We start from the raw sequence: 16,803 nt of genomic DNA, 5'->3' as shown, positions 1-16,803 counted from the left end.
ATTAGCCTCTAAATAAAAAAAAATAAACATAAAAAATCAAATTCTCCAAATATTAAAACATAACAATTAAAAACATATCATTCCTTTATTAGTCAATAAAGGCTAATCATAATTTGAATTTGAGGATGAAAATAATATGAAGAAGTCATCAATTACATTATTTGATTATAAACTGAAGAGGAAACTTGTGGATGTATTTGACGTTGATGATAAATCTAACATATCAGCAATTAAGTGTAAAACATCAAATGTGAAAGAAAAGACAAATGTGTTTAGTGGTGCGGTTAAAGATGGAGTTGATGTCAAAATGATATATGGTGTTAAACTTGTAACTCCTAAGTTGGAGAAGGTTTTAAAAAGAATGGTTATGATTACCATTTATTAATTAGTAAATAAAGACAATGATATGTTTTTATTGTTATATTTTAAGATTTGAAGACTTTTTTTTTTATTTGGAGACTAATTTCCTTTGTTTGCTTATTGTACTGACGGTATAAATTATAAAACGTTTTATCTTCATTAATCTCATTTATCTTTGTTAGTTTTCATATGTTTTTGTATTTAAATTAAAATAAGTTATGACATCTTTTAATTCATGTAAAATTATTATATATATATAAATACGACATTTGCATTTCATTAAATTTATATGATTTTACATATGTATTACGTTTTATATATGTTCCATCCGTGTATAACACGGATACTATCCTAGTTATCTAGCATAGTGGTTGTATTTACGAGCATTTGAAGTGCAATAATCCTAAATCTTGGTAGCATTCGACGGGTCCAACGTACGCTCTAGTAACTTATGTAAATATATAGTAAAAATGTTTTAAGTGTGTAAAAATTGATAAACAAACAACACAAAGGAGTGTTCATTCAAAAACCACTATAATGTTGAAAACCACCTAATACATTTATACCTATACCTATTGCTTTATGGTTATGTAACCTTTTTTTTTCATCTCCCACTATTAGTTATCGCTGTGTACTATGTACAAGTAGATTATGTGCCTATACAAAACAGTATAATAATAATAATAATAATCTAGAACCACTCTGCCATACACTTAGGATACAAACCCGATTCTGTGGCAAAGTTTGAGAGAGACCGCAACTCTTTCTGTACCTTTTGCCTTTCGTAGAAGACGGAACACGCAAGCGATGTGCATTTTATGCCACTTTCTACAATCCAGTCTCCACCTCCACAGTGCCGACATATCTGGAAAACACGACCACTCATCAAACATATTCAGATAACTGAATCACTAAAACAACTGACATCTGGATTATTGTGATTGTTTACTACCAGGCTGTAAATAGGTTGATCCAGGTTATGTTTTCTCACTAACCGGTCAAAACAGGTAAAATCAATATAATTAGCTAAAAGGATATATGTAAGTGTATGTTTAATGCATATAATCATTTTATTCAAACAATTAGATTACTATCAAATTACACTAATTACTTACAGAAGATTTTAAAATGTTACAGAAAGTGTTTAGAGCCAACCTACCATGACCCATACGAAAAAGAGACATGCTTTGACTCAAACCTGTTTCAAACCAAAATTGCAAAACCCGTTTTGTGTTTCGGGCCAATCCACCCAGACCCAAAGGCAAGTTTTGACCCAAACCAGTTTCAATCCATTACCAAACTTGCTAAACCCGCACATTTTGCCGCTTGTGAGATATTAGAGATTGGCTTGCTAAAAGCTCGAATCAAGCCGAGCTTAAACGGGCTCAAGTCTAAAAATAAGCTCTTTTAATAAATGACGCCGAACTTCATATATCGAGTTATGTTAAGCTCGCGAACCTAAACAAGCATAATATTTATATAACTATAATAACTTGTATTTACTGTAATAAATACATATTATATAGTAAAAATAATAGCAAACTAGCCGAGCCCGAGATGGGCTTGAGGTTAAAAAATGTCGGGTGCGCTGAGCTCGAGATCTAGATATAGAGCTCAAAACCAGCCAAGCTTGAGCTTTATTAAGCTAAATAAGCCAAGCTCCAGCTTTGTTAGGCTACACAAGCTCGACTCATTTACACCCCAAGTTAAAAGCACATGTAAACAACTTCAAGCATATAATACTTACAGCAGCAAGGTGTTGAATCTCCTTTTCCATCTTAGATGTCCTTATGGTTACAGCAACCGCAACAGCACCTTCATTTCTTTCACACTTACCACACAAAGGTGTAGCAGACGCCTGCATCTTCTCCCCACACATAATACAATGTTTAGACAGATAATAATAATCAATCCTGGTCCGGTTAGAATTTGAGCCAAAAGCCTGGTTTTTCCCAACCGACTCTCGAACAGGCCGAGGCATGTCCAAAAACCACTGCCTTATGTCACCTCCAACAAGCCCAAACACCCTCTGCAATGCTGGAATTATCTGTTTGTTAATGTAATACATGTCGTTTAACCTGTAAGGTGAATCGAGTGCCAAAATTTCCATAGGATCGACCACCATGTCAACTAGACGTGCACCGGGTTCGGCGTGAATCACCACGTAAGGTATACGTTCTGCGTACCGTGGTTCGGCCCGCGGGTCGGTTTTTATGGCTTTGGTGGCTACTATAGCTGATGGAGGTAAGGAGGAAACGCGTGAACTGCATGTACCTAACCGGACTTCCTTTGCAAAAATAAAATCTTGGATTGAAACTCGGCCGGATAATATGCGAGACCATTGGCGTACCAAGTATGATTTCACCTGTAGCAAATAAATATAAGTTTTACTTTTAGCTTTCTATTCTGTACATATTACCTTAAAAAGAGAGGGGAATCTTAACACATCTTGTTATGATTGGTTGTTTGAGGTTATGTTACATCTCTGATAGGTCAAAAGTAGCCGAAAGTGTATTTTCAACAATGCATGACAAAGTAACATCATACTTGACAAACTAATTATTTATAACAAGTTGAAAAATATTTAATACAAAGTGAAACGGGTTAACCCTGCATGTTTTGACCCGGTTTGACCCATTGCTCAACTGATCAGATTCAGCCAGAGTAGCATACAAACCGGGCAAACACGAACAAAAAAGCATGTTTGTTGTCGTCCGTTTAACTTTAACCGAATAAACAATTGGACACAAACAATTAAACAAACATTCTTTCATAGTTATTAAAAGCGTTGCGCCTTGGCGCCTAGGCGATTTTATAGGGCGAGTCGGTGGTATAGCGACTTCCTTGACTGAAGGTGCAATTTTAGGAGAAAAATCTGCAATTCAGAATTTTTTTGATTCTTTTTTATTTTTTACCTTGATTTTATTTGGTTTTCTTTGATTAAGCACTTAGCCCATTTAAACAACTTACCTAAAATTCAACAAATTGCCAAAATTAGCTCCAACCTTCCATTATATTGAACGACATTGCTTATGCAAATCACAAAGCAAGATCTTTTGGCTTTTGTTTTAATATTTATTATTTTATGAAATTTTCTTTTTCAAGTATGAACAATTTGGTTATTTTGGTTAGTGAATTCCACACTTAAAAGTGATATATTTTATTGCAAAATACTTTTTAGAAGTTTTTATTTAATTGCGCTTTTTTTATTTGAGGCCCACGCTTTTTTTGCGCCTAGGCCCTCGGAGAGACCTATGCGCCTAACGCATTTGATAACAATGCGTGTTTTCTAGTTTGTGTTTTTTCATTTAGCAAATGAGCGTGTTCGTATTTGTATTTTTCATTTTCATTTGTTAATAGTATATAGTATACAAACGGTTCACAAACGAAACGTAACTGAACATAGATGAACAAACATAACATAGCGAACGCTAGTTAAAGTAAACGTGTACATCAATCTGTTGTCAAAATGTAATGGGTGATATTTGTTTTCATAAACTTGGACAAAATTGTAATGTGTGATATTATCCTTTTATAAAATAGACTAAATTGTAATTGACCTGAAAAACCAGATGAACATATAAATGAATGTAAAGAATGAACATGAACAAACCCAGACTAATGAACATAAACGAACGTAAACAAACGAACATAAATGAGTATAAAAGAATGAACACGGCTTGTTTTCATGTTAGTTCATTTAACAAACGTTCAGTTCATTTACAGGCCTAGATTCAGCTCATTATGCCACCTATAACTTAGAAGGAAGACATATTCCCACAGTCCGGTTTCCAACTGTCCAAAAAACAGTTCAAAATAACATAAAGCTAACTGTTTGCTTAGTAGTTTTGGTTCATTGGTAACAAATAAACCTCACTTGAAGACATAAGTTCAAAGCCTCATGAGAGCATAATATCCATTCAGCTAATAATTAATGATAGATATATGATGAAATAAAATAATAAAATGTGGAAGTTTACCTTACTAATATCCTGATTTTCAAAATAGTTTCTTAAGGACCGCTCCATCGTCTTGGAAACAGCTGGACATGTATCTCTGCGTACGGTCTCAATACCTTTAGCATCAAAGACAGGTTTAAGTTGGTCCGGTTTCTCATAACTGTAACCAACATATCTCTTCTTTGTAAGAAGAAAACAGGATTGATACACCTTCTCCATTTTCAGTACAACCGGACTCGGATTCATCTTGGTTACGGCCAATGCTATTTCATTCCCAATTTGAAATGCTTCACTCACAGATCGTCCTGGCACGAGTACAAACATGCTGCAACACAAGGTACACACAATCAACATGACTGATTTACATTATGACATGGGCGCGTGGTTAGTTATAAATGGATTAGATGACGTACCTGTCGGTATCACCGTATATAACTTTGGCCTTCCACTTGTTATGTGTGTTCACAAGTAAAATAGCGTTTTCAAGTGTTCTACGACCACACTGAACGATACTGTCTGCAAGTTCAGCACAAGGCATGCGACCACTAAAACCAGCAGCTGTATACCCGTACGTCACATTTGCTATTAGCTTCAATGCTAGCTGTCTTGCATTATAAATCTGAAACAAAGAATATTGCATGCGTATTGACTGTTGACTGCCCAGATAATTTGAAAATTTGTTCAGTAACTTCTACTAGAGCATAACCTTAATAAATCCATCTAAAAGCAGAGGTTCGCAATAAAACCAGTAATGCTTCCGAAACCGTTTTGCAACCCAACTTGGAAGTAGTGTTGAACCAGTTTAGTAGAAACTGGTTAAGAACCGACCCGAACCGTAGGGTTAAAATTGGGTTGTAACCCTATACATTAAAACTGGTTCCAACCCGGTCAAACCCGATCCTTTGACTTTTTCAACCCGGTTCTAACAAAACCGTTTTATCTTTTGTTGACCTAGGCTTGTAAGCAAACCGAAGGAATACAAACAGAGCATGTTCGTGTTCGTTCGTTTAACTTTAACCAGACAAACAATCGAACACGAACATTAAGCGAACGAAGTTTTCTTCTTTGTGTTCATTTGTTAAGAAAATGAACTTATTCGTGTTTGTTTATGTTTGTTCATTAACAACGTATACAAACAGTTCACAAACGTAAACGAATGAAATATAGATGAACGAACATAACGGAGCTTAAACCAATTAAAGGTAAATGTGAACAACAATATGTTAGGACCTAAACAGTTACTAAAACTAGACTAAACAATTATGGGCATAAATAACTTAAATGAATATATTAATGAACAAGATTAAACACGCGTAAAGTAACAGATATAAATGAATGCAAACGAAAGAACATAAATGAAGGAACGTTCACAAACATGAATGAACGAACATGTATTCACTTCCCTTCGTTTAACTAGATGAGCAAAAACTTTTGTTCATGTTCGTTCGTTTATTAAATAAACGAACCGGTTTGGACCCAGAACCCGGTTTCTGCACCTCTATCTAGGAGTACCAAAAAAAAGGTCGACTATGGTGAGTTGTGATATCATACCCGATAAAGTACTTTATCTGAAGGAGGCAACTTCTTCATTGCCTGCTTAACCATAATCCGTGTCGACAATATTTCATCAAGTAATCTAGGGAGTACACCTTTCCGAACCTGAATAATAGTAGAATAAACTCATAAAGCATTACAACGTAATTAACTCAATCAACTGAAGATTAAAGAAATCATTACCTTTGAAGGTGCATACATAACACCATTTGGAGTAAGTAGAACTTCATGTTTCAATCTTCTTAGAATATTCGGGTCGGGTGTATATGATGTAACACCAAGTGTATTTGGCTTCGAAGGTGAAACCTTTCCGAGACATGTACAGAAGCAGAGATTGTAGGCAATAACCATTGATGGATATAAAGACTGGAAATCTAAAACAATAACTGGATCTGCATAGAACCCAGATTCTGGCTCCATAACAAGTGGCAAGCATTCCATTGCTGGTTGACAAGCAACCTAGTTCACAAATAATTACCTCAGTAACCAACAAAAACAAATGACAAAAACCGAAGTAAATGCAGATTAGAGGCATGCATGGGTCGTTTTTCTGCTCAAACCGAACCAAAAAACAAAAATTTGGTAACTGAGTTTTCAAAAATTTGGTCAGTTTAAGTTTTACCATTTGGGCTTGAAATTTTTGGGCCAAAATAAAAGACCCCAAAATAATGAACTTGGGCCCAACTTTTTATGTTCATTAATGATTAACTGATTATTACACATTTGGACCTATCTACACTATTTATTAATTTCTTAAGAGTTACTTAAAACCGGTTTTTGGTTCAATTTGGTTCGGTTTGCGGTTGATAGCAAAAGCAAACCGAAATACCGGTCTTTTAAATATATAAAATCAAACCGGCAGTTTTCTATTGGGTTAGGTTACATAAGTTATTCCGGTTACGATTCAGTTATTTCAGTTTGGTGCACACCCCTAATACAGACCACATTTTGACACTGATACATTATTACAGATGTCAGTTGAGCAAAAAGCCAAAAACCTGCTGGCTTCCAGGAGAAATTGCAAGATAATTTTGCGTGTGCGCCAATCTCACTAACATAGATTCAACACGGTACTGAGAACCTCGTGATAAAACAGAAAAAAAATCAATACCAAACACACGGGCAAGCTCTGATGTCCTGTTTATCTGCATAGACACAAGTTGTACTGCATATGAATATACAATATAAATCTATCATATTCAAACACGTAATTTAATTATAATCAATACCATGTCGAGTTGGTTCATCACTTGAAAGTTCAATTTTCCCCTTTCTAGAATATACTCTATACATCTGTATCTTGCTTTCCCGGGACCACTAGCAAACCACTTTGTCAATGTTCTGAAATTAATAAATGAAATTTTTCGTCTTAAAACTGCTTCTGCAACCGCTTCAGCTGTATAGATATTAAGCTTAACTTCACTGCGAACCAATCGCCAAACGTTAAGAACAATTCTACCCCCAACGTGGACCCCACTTGCATGAGTCCGGCCCCACTCATCCTCAATGATTGCCTCATTCAGCATATCAGTCTGAGAATCAACTGGTTCAAGAAGCACATCACCCATTGTTACTTTATCTGGAATATCTGAAACTCTGGGATTCAAAATGGGTTGTGATGGTGTTCGGGATATTTTGTTTAGTAATCCAATTCCAAGAAATGCAGCCCGCTCAGCTAAGAAACCTAGTGAACCACCTTGAATATCCCAGCCCATTAGTATATCTGGATCATGATTACTGATGATTTTCATGAACTCATTGAATAGTTGCTTTTCTTGGTTGCAAACTATAAACGTGCAATCGCTTATACCGTCTATATTTCTGTGCAGCAAAATTCCATGTTAGATATAGAAAAGTCTTTTTAAGTTTTAACTATAAACAAGGACAGAGAATTGTTTCTATCGGCCTTTTTTGAATTTTTGTTAATAGTATATATCTGGAATGAGCATCAATTTTCTTCTAAGTGAAGTAAAATCTACAAGAAATGAAAATGGTGCACCTTCTAACAGACGTCATCTCACTGCGCAATATGACATAACTACTGGTTGCTGACTCATCATCTTCCGCAATAACAACTACTATGAAACTGATGGGGTCGAATCGTGGGTCGGGTCTCAAGTCTCCCCTAGATTCTGCTTGTACCTGTCAATAACAGTAGAATTAGTCCACGTATCAATCATTTCCTTGATGCAAACAAAGAGTATATGTTCAATATTCAACATATCAACAAAACCTCAATGCTAAACATAGTTAGCTGTTGTCCTGCACCAATGCTTGCAGGATCCTTAAAGCCTGCCTGACTCAAAGGAGTCAGCTTTTTGCCTTCAGGACCTGACAACTGAGAAACATCTTGTGGAACTGAAGGCAATCCAGGAGAACATGTTTTTGGCCTCATATCATGGTTTTCCTGCCCTGGGTTTTTTGCGTGATCCAAATTAGTATTAATCGCAGACACTGAGCTTGAGTCCACAAGAGGCTCAAGATAACCTACAGAAACTAATCGATTACTATGCATATCAGCATATGTCCTATTTTGTCACTTGGAAACAAGAAAAAGATTTTACCCTTTGGTGACAAAGATTCTTCCTTCAACACAATTACATTTTCTCTCAAGACATCTAACATCAAAGAGTCGGTATAAGAATAGTTGCAAATCAATCATAAATTTTCATCTAAAATTGGTTGCAGCAGTACCAGTCTCGTTGTGAATAAGCCATTTATTAACCTTGACTGTTGATGGAGGTAAAATTGCAGGAGTCAACATGTAGAAACAGGAACCATCATCACGGTAGTGTGTGGAAGTATCTATAGATTGTTCTTGATGAGACATGGAGTCGTCTGGTTTAGACTCGGTGTGTTTGACTTCTTGACTTTTCCCATCAACTAGTGGGGCACACTCATCCATCTCTTTATCCTCAACTGCATGATACAGAAAGTAAATTAGGTATCACTTGCATCAAACAGTTTAAAATTACCATAGCTGATAGAGAGAGAGGTATCTACATTGACATATTTCTTCAGCCTTATTCCCATCTGAACCAGGGTTAAGTGTTGGTGAGGATCCAACTGCAGTGGGTCCATCTGTCAAGTTGGTACTGATAGGGCTAACATTTTGGGGATCACTCGTTTGTGCAGGGGATAATATGATACTTTCCATAGATTTCTTGTCTGGTGTAGCCTTTACATCATGATAAATTTCAACTTTTGGAGACTCGTCTCGATGACTACGTTTTCTCCTCATCAGATCCCGAACAGAGCATCCAATGATTGTACTTCCTGAGCCACTTACTGTACCGATATGATTTTCACTATCACTTGCGTTTTCAGTCGAACATAAAGGCAAAGATCCCCACAATGGGCGTTTTCCTTTGTTCTTTTGTATCTTAGGTGTTTTCCTAGTATGACGAATAGGTTTTGTACTATCCACTTGAGGAATCTCTTCCTTTGATGATGATTCAGGAGAATAATAATTACAATCAAGAGCCATAGCAGAAGTTTCACTTTTAGTTTTACATTCTACATCAGGTGAATCTTGGACGGAGTCAAGAATGTCTTGACATTCTTGTTGTGATGCACTTAAAAATTCCATGTCAGCTTTTTCCAGTACCTCGTTAATCGTTGTTGCAGGCATTAAAGGACTTAAAATGGTTTCTCGTTTAAGTTCGTCATCAGAGTTTATATCTTCTGCAGCTTGAGAAGATGCTAGCCAATTTAGAAGCCTCAAAGCTTCAGAATCTTCCGCACTATAGTGGCCTTGTGATAGCATTTGACCAGTATTGACCACATCTCTTCCATCACTTGAAGATCTTACAGATTGTGAAAACATTTCACCAGTATTGACCGGAGTACAAGGTAAAGAATCTCCTGCATTACACAATTCCAATAGCTTGTTTTCAAACTCAACTTGATTTGACAAAGCACTCAAAACAGTATGTGGGCTAGGTTTTTCAGGATCAGATGATATGCTTTCCATATGGATTCCAGTCCTCTCAAATTCCTATTAACAATGAATAACAAGGTGAAAAGTAGTAACTTATGGTATTGAAAAAGAGCACATTAATAAGATTGGACGAGAGTATGAGACCTCCCAAATTGGTATGAGTGATTGAACCATTCTAACATCAGAAAGGGTTTGTGACAGGGATGAGTACAATTTACATTGCCGGTTAAGAATATCTGTCAACGTTCTAATTAATGTTATCAGTCATGAACATGTTCTAGGAAGATAAAACTGAAAAGAAAAAAAACATAACTAACCATCAATAACAGCATCTCCCTCAAGTTCACAAACGCTTTGACGTTTCGCAATGTTATCATCCGGATCTTGACTCGGGAGGTGCCACATCCAAGTGTCGGGAATGGTGGATGAAAGCCAGATTGGTGGCTCTAGAGAAACATCACCACTTGAATCTGCCTGACCAATTCCCACATAGCATATTAAGTAGTATTCATACCACAAAGTTAATGTTTATCTAATTACTGAGTGAAAATCGATGCATTAACTTGTGAACAGGTCGATTTCGTTTTCTATCTCAACTGAACATACCAAAAAACTACCTATAATGGGAACAGGCCAAATGGGTCGAAAGCCACCAGATATATGTTATTAGAGCATACAAAATCCTAAATCCTAATTACAAAAAACAGGTCATACAGATATTAGATTATTCTTCCAATGATATTTTTTGTAATCATAATACTAGCACATTAATTATTTACATAAATATGATAAAATAAGAGTAGAATAAACAAGTGTTGTAACGACAAGTGTTTGTAACGACAATAACCTTAGATTTAGTAGAGATAAAGGACATATCCATCTGCTGTTTATGTTGCCCATCATAACTTGACTTCTTGGAAAAAGCATGTGGTACTGGATAGCGAAACTTCATCTTTGATACATGTAAGTGCCCCATTCCTTGCAAATTATAATCAACCTAAAGCATTGTGGGTCATGGAAGCAGTACAGACATTAGTGAAAGAAACAAGAAAAGAATTGATATAATAAGAAAATAACCAGAGTTACCAGACATTACTTTATATTATATAGTGAAATTATAAGCGCATAAGAAAACCAACACACTTTATAAACTAAAGATTATTAGCATAAGTATTTACCAAGAACTGCAGAAGAAATGGAATATGTGATTCATGGGGCTGCAAACTCTTCTCAAGAACTGAACCATCCTACAAATGGGACGCCATTAGTAGACTTGTTAGTACTGAAAGTTGTAAAAGAAAACTTTTTTTCTTTGAGAATTCTAAACACATTACAGCCGTAACACAATTATACAGCATACGACATAATGTTTCAACTTTTGATAAAAATTCGGAAGTCAAATAAGTGAATAACAAATGCACATGAACCAAACATATAGAAGCATCAAATGTTTACCAAAAGAAGTTTCGATGCCCGCGAAACATCCTGTGGGTGGTATCTTTGATCTCTGTCAAGAAGCTAACAGCATAACTCAATGTAGTATGAATGCTTGGAAAAAAGATTAGATATCATTAAACCTCATATATATAACTACTACTATCCTAAAGAAAAAGAGATCGCTGTCTTCAATTCTTATTATAATTAGTTGTTTATATCAAACCAAAAACTAACTTAAAATCATGAAAGAAGCCATGTCTATATTTCTTTACATTCCAGGAAAACCATCATCATATCGGAGTATATAAGAAAATAACCTTTGTAAACACGATTAAGTACCAATAAATAGATACTCGTTAAGAATAGAAAAGGATACAGATAAAGCTTTGCATATAGCTGTTCAGATGTATCATAACCATAAAACCTTTTTGCACGGACAAGACTGCAGCCATGCACATGCTGTCGTTTTGAACCAGCACTGCCTTTAAGCTGCAAGAATGAAGAGTTGACTGGTCAATGTCAGTGCTTATATTTTAACTTGAAAAGCTGCAAATACACATTTATGGGACCAAAAATACCTTGAGTGCCTTCTCAAGAGCATGGCATATCACTTGCACACAAGCATCACCTGAGCAACAGGATGATATAAAATATAATCAGAATGAAGTCATTTTATAAGAACTGGGCTGAAACAAAAAGGTAACGAGTAACTGCCGCTTGCCATAATGTTTAGTATATTATCTAAAACTGATTAATGTGCCAGTTAACATAATCATAATATCATTCATACAGCGTTAGATTAAATAGTTTCAAGAACTTGTAATTAGAAATATATTCCTGCAAACAAGAATATGTGCGGAATAGGTACCTTCCTGGTCTGGTCGATCAACTATATCGGAGCAAGGGACATACAGATATGGTAAAGCCTGCATGACAATAAGCAATCAGATGATAATAAAAGTGGCTAAAGCATATAAGATGCATTACTCGATGAATGTGCAAGCAAGTCTTCTGAGCGGCTGGTGTGGAGCCGTATACTCTAATGACAGGAACCTCATTGACATTCCCACCTATCCATTCATTCAGAATGAAAATGATCAACCATACACAAATATGCATGTACCGTACATGGTGACACTCGGTCAGATATAACAGATCAAATGTCAGCTAATCGGTAGCCGGTCAAAAAGCCCTAACAAAAAACGAAGGAATGAAAATGAATAATAGTACCTTGAAAGGTACTGTAGCAGAAATCAAGGCCTGGGATCGGCGGAGACATGTAGTAATCAATTGATACGATTCGGACGCTGAAAGTCTTACAACAATCAGAATCAGAATCATCCATTAGATCAATCTTCTCAATTTGCAAACACTAGACTAAACTAATTGCAGTGAAACCAGTGAAGGATAAAAGTTAGGGTTTTGGAATTTGGTAGGGAAAAGGGTTTAGTTGGCGGGTCGGGTGGGTGTCTATTCAAGTCAACACCATGTGTATGCTGATGTATTTGACCAGGTTTGCCGAGTTTTTATCGGATTCCGGGTAGGGTTGGTTTAGGTTCTGACCGGGTGTATGGGGAAGCGGTTCTAGTGGGTTGGGGTCAGGTCCAGTTCTAGGGAGAAACCCAAACCCTGTTCCATACACGCGACCGGGTCCGGTTTTGGGTTTAACCCGACCAGTTTGCAGAAAACCAATGGAAACTCGAAACTGGAGTAACCGGTTGAGGTCGATTCCAAACGGGTTTTACTTGAATTGAGCTCAAACCGGTTTGCAGGTTGGAATTAAAAAAATTGCAGACTTATTATGTATTGACTATTTAGCAGTATTGAATTTTATAGTTGTATATGTGTAACCCGGTTTTTATATGTGTAAATGTGTATTAAATGTTCACCGTTTTGAAATTTTAAATGTTGAGAATTAAGACCATTTAGCCCTAAAAAATGTAGTATAAATATATTATGCAAACATGAACTAATTAAACCAACTTAAATTATTCAAGTTTAAACTTTTAGTTCTCTAGTTTCTAGCCTTCAAGCTACAAATCCATGATGGACAAACATGATGATATAGTTATGATAATCGAAATCACTCAACCCCCTACGATTTGGAAGCACTACAATTTGTGTATGATATCGGAGAACATCGAATACGCGCGTTGCAAGTATTGCAGCGCGTTCCTCAAAGTTGTCTCCGATTCCATTTTGAAAATCCATACAGAGAGGAGTTGTGTTGGATCAGAAAATTGACTAGGAAGATTGGAATCTTCTCAACTTACTCAGAAAATGGGTAAGTATGGAACTCGAGCAAGCTTGGACCTTCGAATATGACTTTTACTAGCTCGAGTATGATATCATACACATATAAGATTATCTTATGGAATTCTTCTACGTGTTTAAAGTTTTGAGCAGGCTACACTTCGTCAAGCAAAGATGTTTTTCATCAAGCACAGTTTGCTATCCGAGCAAACACTTGATTTATTCGAGCTTAAACCAAAGTCTACAAATGTTTTGGTGGGTCGAGCATGCATACAATAAAGGGTGATCTAAATATGTTCTAAGTAGAGTTTCGAGCATGGTTCAATCTCAAGCAAGTTTCAGTACCCGAACATACTGAAGTTGTTCTCAATAAACCTTAGTGAAGATTGAAGAGATCTAGAAGAATATGTTTGCTCGTGGGATTTGTCCGAGCAAAGTTGGGATAAGTCATGAATATTGAAGTTTGCGGGAGTAAAATATTTTCTAAGGAAAATATTCTAAGTAAAGGTTGCTCTAAGACATGTTTCAAGCATACTCAATGTTACAAGGTCTACTCAACAAGGATATATCATACTCGAAACCTAGTTTACACTTGTATTTATTTTGATTGTATTTTGTATTCATTAAGGCTTCTAAAAGGAACGTCTATGGCCCTATATAAAGAATACTAGGTTTACATCATGGGTACGCGTGCAAAAAACGATTAATGAGAGACTAAGACCTCATTTATGCAAACCTAGTACAACCGTCATTGACTACTAAACCCTAGACGTTCCATGCAAACCTTAAACACTTCCGCTGTTCTTGAATGAATATTATAATATACTGGAAATCTTTTGAGTATATTTGTAAGTGCTTTAGACAATCATATTGCTATACCAACATCCTGATTATAACTGATTCTGCCGGATATAATCAGTGGGTCTTTATATATTGATTTCGTGTGTGTGTTCTTGTCAACTATTTTAGTGTAACACGAGATCCCGGTCCTGACAAGTGGTATCAGAGCTTTGTACGCTCTTTGAAGACCACCGAGTTGGAAACTTTGTGATTGTGAAGGTTTTTGCATCAGATCTGAGGTATTCAAGTAATTATGGACGATCAAGAAGTGTCTACCAACAAGATACTGTAACGCCCGTTAATTTCCGACAAAAGGTTTAATCTTGTAGTGTTATGTACACCTTTCGGTCTTGACCCGGCATTCTCTCGGGAGCTCCTTGCAAACCTCGTAAACGTTCTCACTTAACTTTCCACCCAAGTTGCTACATACTTCAATTTGGAGGGACTTGGATGTAACTATTTTATATCATAAAACAAAAGAAAACTCAAACCCTAAACCTATTTGCAGCCGTCGGACCTGGACCCCCCTGCTCGTTTTTCTTCTGTCCAGCCAAGTTTCAGCCATGAAAACTTCAATTCAAGGTCGGTTTTATGATTCTCCATGTCTTTTACACCTTAATTGATCATATTAACGCGCTTATTGGTCGTTAAGATTGAGTTTTGATGATAACAGCTTGCTGACAGATTCGTATACGTTTATTGTAGGGTCTGTAACGCGATGTTAATACACTGTTTTTGATCGATTCTTGATTCCATTATGTTCTACTTTGAGTCTAGTTTCCAGAAAGGTATAATACGTAATTTTTGGACGAGATGTGAATAGTTTTTATGAATTTATAAAATCGAGTGTCAAAGCTGATGCGGGATGACGGATTCTGGTCTGTCTTCCCGACATCATAACCTTTTTTCAACAAGTCCAAATTGGTTGGTTCCACTTCTGGGAGTTAGTGTTTTGAGTTAGGAACCAAACCCAATTGGAATCGTTTAATTTGTTTTGGTAATGAATTTTATAAAAATAAAACCATTTTGTTGCGCGCTGAAATAGCTGCACATACCTTTCTGTGTTTGAAGAATTTTTATGATTTTTGTGTCCAATAGAAAAATATAATAAAAATATTTTTATAAACCTAAGACATTTATTAAAGTCTGGTAAAAATTTAATAATTTAATTTAAAGGTTATCCTATGTAATTAAATGCATCTTCGCATGCTAAAATCTGCACGTTTTACTCGTTATTAATCAACAAGTTCGTTTTAGGCTTAGCCGGTGGTTTTAGTTAGTTGAAAGGTTTTAGGGGCCTTGGGCCAAGTTTTGGGCCTCGGGCCAAGTGGTTGGGTCTCGGGCCAAGTGGTTGGGCCTCGGGCCAAGTGTTGGGCCTTGGGCCAAGTGGTGGACCTGGGGCCAAGTGTTGGGCCTTGGGCCTAGTTGTTGGGCCTCGGGCCCAGTTGTTGGGTCTTGGGCCGGAGTGTTGGGCCTGAATGGCCCATTAGGCTATAGTGTTGTTACAGTCTAGTTTAGTAACGCGTTGTGTATAATTTACAGGCCCTTGCTTGTGATTGTGCTCTTAGGGATTTCCTAGCTCATTGCAGGTGTTCGGTTGATTCAGGTGAGTTCATGATGCCCTTTTTACCCTTTTACGTTTTGGGCTAGCATACACACCGAAATACAATTTTAAACGATTTTACTCGTTACAGTGAATTGAATAGTTTTACATGGTCTCACTCGTGATGGTGCAATTTGAAAGCTATATTTGAATTATTTTATATGCCTTAGGATATTTTAGACTCGTTCATGGTCTTGTGTCCTTAAGGTTACATACATTATTGATGGTCTAGACTCGAGGATGTTAGTAGATTTGGCAGTAATTGAATATGAGTAGACCTATTTGTGTTTGCATGCACTGATGTTACGTGTTGGGTTGTACGTGTGCTCGACCCTGATGTTATTACTTGGATGAGATGTCACGTTTTTTGGGTTGTACGTGTGCTCGACCCTGATGTTATTACTTGGATGAGATGTTACGTGTTTGGGTTGTACGTGTGCTCGACCCTGATGTTATTACTTGGATGAGATGTTACGTGTTTGGGTTGTACGTGTGCTCGACCCTGATGTTATTATTTGGACGGTATTTATAGGGATATAAATATATTGATGTATATAGATGTCTAAGTACGAATACTTAGTGTTGATGATGGTCTAACTGTTCGTATCCCGTATTATATTTTAAACTCTTGGAATGTTTTATAATCCAGTTTTTATATTTAAACTCTTGGAATGTTTTATAATCTCGTTTTTATATTTAAACTCTTGGAATGTTTTATAATCCAGTTTTTATATTTAGACTCTTGGAATGTTTTATAATCTCGTTTTTATATTTAAACTCTTGGAATGTTTTATAATCCAGTTTTTATATTTAGACTCTTGGAATGTTTTATAATCTCGTTTTTATATTTAAACTCT

The 16,803-nt window shown here is 36.2% G+C and overlaps 1 protein-coding gene across 1 annotated transcript; it reads right to left on the bottom strand.

The window, feature by feature from the left end:
* Positions 1 to 959: 959 nt before the first annotated feature.
* On the bottom strand, positions 960 to 12,595 carry LOC143626765 (DNA polymerase zeta catalytic subunit-like). Its single transcript, XM_077096743.1, has 23 exons — positions 12,481 to 12,595; positions 12,238 to 12,320; positions 12,119 to 12,176; positions 11,829 to 11,878; positions 11,627 to 11,739; positions 11,269 to 11,311; positions 10,992 to 11,060; positions 10,661 to 10,810; positions 10,131 to 10,287; positions 9,958 to 10,049; positions 8,877 to 9,870; positions 8,568 to 8,792; positions 8,438 to 8,491; positions 8,107 to 8,360; positions 7,873 to 8,015; positions 7,103 to 7,694; positions 6,872 to 7,018; positions 6,057 to 6,332; positions 5,871 to 5,978; positions 4,733 to 4,938; positions 4,341 to 4,644; positions 2,108 to 2,725; positions 960 to 1,225 (listed from the first exon to the last, which is right to left on the bottom strand). Exons 1-23 carry the CDS (start codon positions 12,593 to 12,595, stop codon positions 1,052 to 1,054), a joined length of 5,025 nt encoding a protein of 1,674 aa, XP_076952858.1. The 3' UTR covers positions 960 to 1,051.
* Positions 12,596 to 16,803: the final 4,208 nt, after the last annotated feature.

Source organism: Bidens hawaiensis, unplaced genomic scaffold (genome assembly GCF_021521415.1).
Source record: "Bidens hawaiensis isolate Kalapana, Puna unplaced genomic scaffold, B.hawaiensis_p1.1 tig00004497_1, whole genome shotgun sequence".
NCBI lineage: Eukaryota > Viridiplantae > Streptophyta > Magnoliopsida > Asterales > Asteraceae > Bidens > Bidens hawaiensis.
The sequence above is the reverse complement of the archived record's forward strand: the minus strand, read 5'-3'. Positions and strand labels throughout refer to the sequence as shown.

What these genes read in the sequence shown, in the direction of transcription:
- LOC143626765 (XM_077096743.1), bottom strand. Translation starts at nt 12,595, where the DNA reads ATGGATGATTCTGATTCTGATTGTTGTAAGACTTTCAGCGTCCGAATC. An exon ending in CAGATAAAGTACTTTATCGG is followed by an intron (nt 4,939 to 5,870) that starts GTATGATATCAC and finishes TCTTTGTTTCAG; the next exon opens with ATTTATAATGCAAGACAGCT. An exon ending in AAAATCAGGATATTAGTAAG is followed by an intron (nt 2,726 to 4,340) that starts GTAAACTTCCAC and finishes TATTTGCTACAG; the next exon opens with GTGAAATCATACTTGGTACG.